General features: G+C 33.4%; 1 protein-coding gene across 1 annotated transcript; it reads left to right on the plus strand.

The window, feature by feature from the left end:
• The first annotated feature begins 1503 nt into the window (after nucleotides 1–1503).
• On the plus strand, nucleotides 1504–6000 carry LOC108994304 (UPF0481 protein At3g47200-like). The gene is made up of 4 exons (XM_035694089.1): nucleotides 1504–1597; nucleotides 2404–3729; nucleotides 4052–4152; nucleotides 5210–6000. Exons 2-3 carry the CDS (start codon nucleotides 2429–2431, stop codon nucleotides 4056–4058), a joined length of 1308 nt encoding a protein of 435 aa, XP_035549982.1. The 5' UTR covers nucleotides 1504–1597; nucleotides 2404–2428; the 3' UTR covers nucleotides 4059–4152; nucleotides 5210–6000.

Here is a 6000-nt window from a genome sequence, read left to right on the forward strand (position 1 = left end):
CCTTAAGCGCCATCACTTTAGCATCTTTTGAAATGTGCTCGAATGGGAGCTTCTTTTCAAAAAAATTCTCTTCTATGTCAGGGTGTCCATTGACCTTTGAGAAAACAGTTTGTCAAATGTTCACGTGCCAATGTTTTATTTAATAACAATTTGTGGCGTAGTATTCATATCACTTGAGCAACAAACCTTTTCTTCCAACAGTATACTAATATTTCTTGTTAGGTAGAAGAAAGTTTGACAAAAATTGTACACGTGATTGTTTGGCGTGAAAAAAGTTGATAACATGTTTGATAGATAATTAGGTTAAGGTAAAAAATAGTTGAAAAATAATAATTTTAAGTAAAAATTATATTATTATTTAATATATGGACTGCATTTATAAAAATAAAAAATAATTATTAAAATATTTAATATTATATTATTATTTTAACTTTAAAATAAATAATTTAATGTGAATTAATATCTCTAATATATTTGACTTTAACCAAAACCTCATGTTTTAGTTAAATTTTAGACTTGGGAACGGCAATGCTCTAAGGATGTGTTTGGATGTTGAAGTGAGTTGAGTTGAGTTGAGATGATAAAATATTGTTAGAATATTATTTTTTAATATTATTATTATTTTGAGATTTGAAAAAGTTGAATTATTTATTATATTTTGTATTGGAATTTGAAAAAGTTGTAATGATGAGTTGAGATGAATTGAGATGAGTTTGGAATCCAAACTCACCCTAAAAGTTGTGATGCATATACCAATGCAGAAGATTTTTTTAGTGAAGTTAGCTCGATAGATCATATAGCCAATCCACTGCCCTCTAAACAATCTTATTTTAAATGATAAATTATATTTTAAAGTTGGTGTGTGGAATATATATATATATATATATATTAAAATATTTATATGAGAAATTTGAGTTTAAAAATAAATTTTAAAATTTAAATCTTACAAATTAAATCTTACTATTTAAATACTATATATAATGTGTTTTGCATATTGACTTGAGTATAGGATTACTAATTTAAAATAAAAATAAAAATAAAAATCTCTTTTTTTGTACAAAAAAAAATATTAACTATATTTAAGAAAAAATTATAAAAAAAAAATTATTTATTTTATATGCTAGTATAGTAAATTTAAAAAAGAAAGTTAAAAAAAAATCTTAAACATAAAATTATAAACACATACATTTTTTCAAAGAAAACTCAGATCGATAATATACCGTGTATCGGGAATCGGGCACACGTGACAATGTTGAGAAGAAAAAAGAAGAAATGCAATTAGCTAATAGTTAGTACCAAACATTGCTCGCTTGGTTCTTATATAAGGATCAGCGTATTAATGTTGAGAGATACTCTCCGACCACTTGACTGTCTGTCCTTCGTCCTCGCCGGCCTCTGATCTCTTTCTCCGGTCTTCTCTCTCACTCTGTGTGTAAGTTTTTTAATTTCCGGCTTTTTGTTACTAGGATTTCACTGGAGTTTGATATGCAACTTCAGGGTAACAAATTTGCCGCATCCCAGTACTCCACGTCAACAAGCTGCAACCCTCCCCAAGAGCGCTCGCCATCAAGAAATCCTCCTCCAATATCTTCGTCAGGTACGTAATTAATATTGAACGCTAAGTTTATTAAGAAATCTACGAAAAATATCGTATTAATTTACATTTTTTTTAGAATAATGTTACATACAATTAATCTTAACATGTACAAGTCTCGCGTATTCATTTTAAAATAAATAGAATTTATTTTTAAAAAAATAATTTTTTTTTCATATGAATTTCATATTTATTTATTTTTTTAAAAGGAGTACACGAAACTTTCATACTCCAACACTCGAATACTGTAACATTATTTTTTAATTTCTTTTTATGATATATGAGTAGATCTACTGCTTGAATATAATTTTCTTTAAGGGTGTTTTTCTTTCAGTTTTTGTATTTTTTAAATAATTAAAATATGGTTGAAATCACTTCTACAATACAATACGCAAAGTGCATGGCTGCCGTATATTATTTATATAGAAAAGGTTTGTTACAAGAGATTACGTAGGATATACAAGTATGAGATATATTGTTACGATAATGATCCGTTTGGTGATCTAGGCAAATGATTGGACGTATAGTTAATCATAATTTTTTTTTTAATTAAAAGACGTTTGTGTTGAAGTTGAATAATTTTTTGAAAGGTTTTACTAAATCTACTAAACCAAACATGCCCATGGCATGCTTGAAGGATAAGTACTGGAATATGGTTTTCAAGTAATTTTGTTAGATATAGAGAGCGCACCAGATCATGCATACGCACCAGATCATGTGTTTTAATTATTCTTAGTAATAATGGAAGTACTAGATTTTCAACTATTTTGAAAGAATACATCTGATGAATGGCAGACTCCTTCCAACAGAAGCAATCAAAATTCAACCCAGATTATGGATGCAGAAGGAATTGCATCTTCCATTGAAGGAAAGCTTGACCAATATCTACCACCACCACCAATATCTCAGTGCTCCATATTTAAAGTGCCAAATATGCTACGCAGGGATAATGAAAGGGCTTTCACGCCGGAGGTAGTTTCGATCGGTCCATTTCACCGCAACAATATGCAGCTGCGAGAAATGGAAAATAATAAGCTACAGTATTTGGAATGCCTCCTCAATCGAACTGGAACTCCGAAATTGAAGAGCTTGGTAGAAGCCATCGATAGGATTGAGCAGGATTGCGGTGACTGTTATGCAGAAGTGGTTGATCTTAGAAGAGACAAATTCATAGAGATGATGGTGATTGATGGTTGCTTGATCCTTGAATTCCTCTACAGATATCAGGAAAAACGGTGCGTGGATGATCCCGTGTTCAACACGTCATGGATGCCAAGGAAAATAGTAGCAGACTTGCTTCTACTTGAGAATCAACTTCCTTGGTGCGTGCTCGTCTGTTTGTTCAACCTCATCACGACCAACGACTCAACAACAACTGAGTACCAGAACTCCCTACTTAATGATCTTGTTGCCATTCCTTTTTCGATGGAGTACAGAATATTCTATTACGACGAGCACCGGCGCAATAGGCTTGGAACACAAAAGCATTTACTCGATTACTTCCGAAACTCTATAGTTGGATCTCCGCCTATAAAACGGCCTGAATCTCCGCCTGCAAGCTCCGTACACCCAAATTGGATACCAATTAAGTCCGTGATGGAGCTTTTGGACTTGGGAGTTGGTTTCTTTCCTGTTCCAGACGGAGGAAATTTCCTCGATGTAAAGTTCGAAGATGGCAAGATGAAAATCCCAGCAATATTTATAGAGGAGAACACAGAATGTTTGTTTAGAAACCTCATCGCATTTGAGCATTGTGATCCCAGCAAAGGCTATGAAATCACGTCTTATGCTTCTCTCTTGAATTGGCTGATTAAGTCTCCCGAAGATGCACTTCATCTCAAAAAGAAGGATATTCTACAAATTATTCGTTCGAGCAATGAGGACAAGGCAAGTTTCTTAAAGCTGCTTTATAATAATGATACCAGTTTCCATGGTTTTCTCTACTCAGACCTCTGCGAAGACGTGAACAAAATTTATTCCTCCAATTGGGCGGTATGGAGAGCACGTCTTAAGCGCGAATATTTTAACGAACCAAAGGAACTTGCTAATTTCCTTTATGGAGTCGTCCTTTCTGCGTATCTTTCCCTTATACAAACAGTTTTTGCTATCCTCTCCTACAAGGCTTCTATCAAGAAGTAGGTCTCCTTTGCTTCTATTTTTTTTTTTTTTTTTTTTGTCAAACTCGTAGTGCTGCTATTTGTAATGTTTGTCAATGAAATGAAATAAAAAAATGTTGAATTACAATAGTAGACATAATATCCCTTTTTTTTTCACCTTATTTAATTACTAGTGTCATATTCGAAATTTATTTTTTCTTTCTTATATTTTTACGGATCACTCTATTTATATATTATATCTCAATGTTGATGGTATTTCTTGGGGATTTCAATTGAATTATTTATTCTAGCCTTAAAATATGTGGCCCCTCTAAACTAATTATAATTCTGACTTCTTCAGTGCATGAGTACACGCACAAGTCATTTTCAGGAGGGGTCACAACGTCGGGTCCTTATTTTATGCCATCTAGTACTTCATCGTGAGCTTCCCCTGTTTCTGAGGTAGTCATTTTTAACTACTAGTCATTTTTAACTGTTTAAGGTTTCCTTCTTCTCTAAGTAAGACTAACTTGCATAAATTCATTATCTGACCACATTGCTAGAAATAGGAACGTCTTCCTCGCCTTGACCAATATTGTGAGTGCATATTCTAGAAAATTTCCTATATTTATCTCAAGTGGAAAGAATAACATAGTGTAATGCTGTAACGCATGCTGGATAAGCAAGTGGTGAAAATTAATCATGTAACCATTTGTCTCTTTTAACATGTTTCCTTGGTACAAGTTACAACCAGCAGTGCCTTCCACTTCTTAAAAAACAAGACTTCTTAGTGAGGTATACGAGCATTGTAATTATGCTACACTTGAGCCAAATAGCTTTACAGCAGCTTCAAATGAGGAAGTTTGGCAGAAAGCTATGAGAGAAGAAATCAAAATGATAGAGAAAAATGAAACCTAGGAGTTGGTTTCTTTACTAGCAAATAAAGAAGTCATTGGAGTAAAATGGATTTATAAGACTAAATTAAATCTGGATGGCTCTATTTTGAAGCATAAAACAAGGTTGGTTATCAAGGGATATGTGCAGTAACATGGAATAGATTACAATGAAACCTTTGCTCCTGTTGCAAGGATGGAGACCATTAGAGCCTTAGTTTCACTTGCTGCTAAAAAAGGTTGGAAAGTTTTGCATTTGGATGTGAAATCAGCATTCCTAAATGGGGTGTTGGAAGAAGAAGTTTTTGTGGATCAACCCGAGGGGTTTGAGAAAGAAGAAGGCAAAGTCTATAAATTGAAAAAGGCTTTGTATGGATTAAAACAGGTACCAAGAGCCTGGTATGGGAGAATTGATCAATATTTTATTGAGCAAGGGTTCAAGAGGAGCAAGAGTGAGCCTACCTTGTATGTAAAGTCTCAAAATAGTAATGATTTGATCATTGTATCACTTTATGTGGATGATCTGGCTTTTACAAGATGTAATGCTGGAATGATTGAAAAATTTTAAAAAGAAATGATTGCAAGTTTTGAGATGAGTGATTTAGGAAATATGCATTATTTTCTAGGTATGGAAGTAAGTCAAGAAGCTGAAGGAATCTTCTGTTCCCAGAGGAAGTACATTGAAGATCTCTTAAGAAGATTCAATATGTCAGGTTGTAAACCTGTGGCAACTCCATTAATTCCTAATGAGAAATTGAAAAAGGAAGATGGTGGGAATAAGGTGGATGCTTCGATTTACAGAAGCTTGGTAGGAAGTTTGATGTATTTGTGTAACACCAGACCTGATATCTTGTATGCCACTAGTTTACTTTTAAGATTCATGCAATATCCTAGCCAAATACATCTTGGAACAACCAAGAGAATTTTGACATACTTGCAAGGAACTATCAGTATGGTATTTGGTATAAGAAAACTTCAAATACAAAGCTGGTGGGATTTACAGACATTGATTGGGCAGGTTCATGTGATGATTTGAGGAGCACTTTAGGTTATTGTTTTAGTCCAAGATCTGCTATGTTTTCTTGGAGTTCGAAAAAGCAAGGCAATGTGGCACAATCAACTGCTGAAGCAGAGTATGTTGCAGCTGCAAGTTGTGCAAACCAAACCATTTGGTTGAGAAGAATACTTGAAGACATGGGGGAGAAATAGTTGGAATCTACTGAAATTTCTTGTTATAATAAATCAGCCATTGCAATTGCCAAAAATCCTGTCCAACATTGTAGAACAAAACATATTGTAATTAAATATCATTTCTTGAGTGAAGTTGAATCAAATGGTGAATTTGCTTTGAAGTTTTGTAGATAAGAAGAGCAACTTGCTGATATATTCACAAAAACACTCCCAAGAGACAAGTTTC

This window comes from Juglans regia, chromosome 9 (genome assembly GCF_001411555.2).
Source record: "Juglans regia cultivar Chandler chromosome 9, Walnut 2.0, whole genome shotgun sequence".
Lineage (NCBI taxonomy): Eukaryota > Viridiplantae > Streptophyta > Magnoliopsida > Fagales > Juglandaceae > Juglans > Juglans regia.

What these genes read in the sequence shown, in the direction of transcription:
- LOC108994304 (XM_035694089.1), top strand. Translation starts at nt 2,429, where the DNA reads ATGGATGCAGAAGGAATTGCATCTTCCATTGAAGGAAAGCTTGACCAA.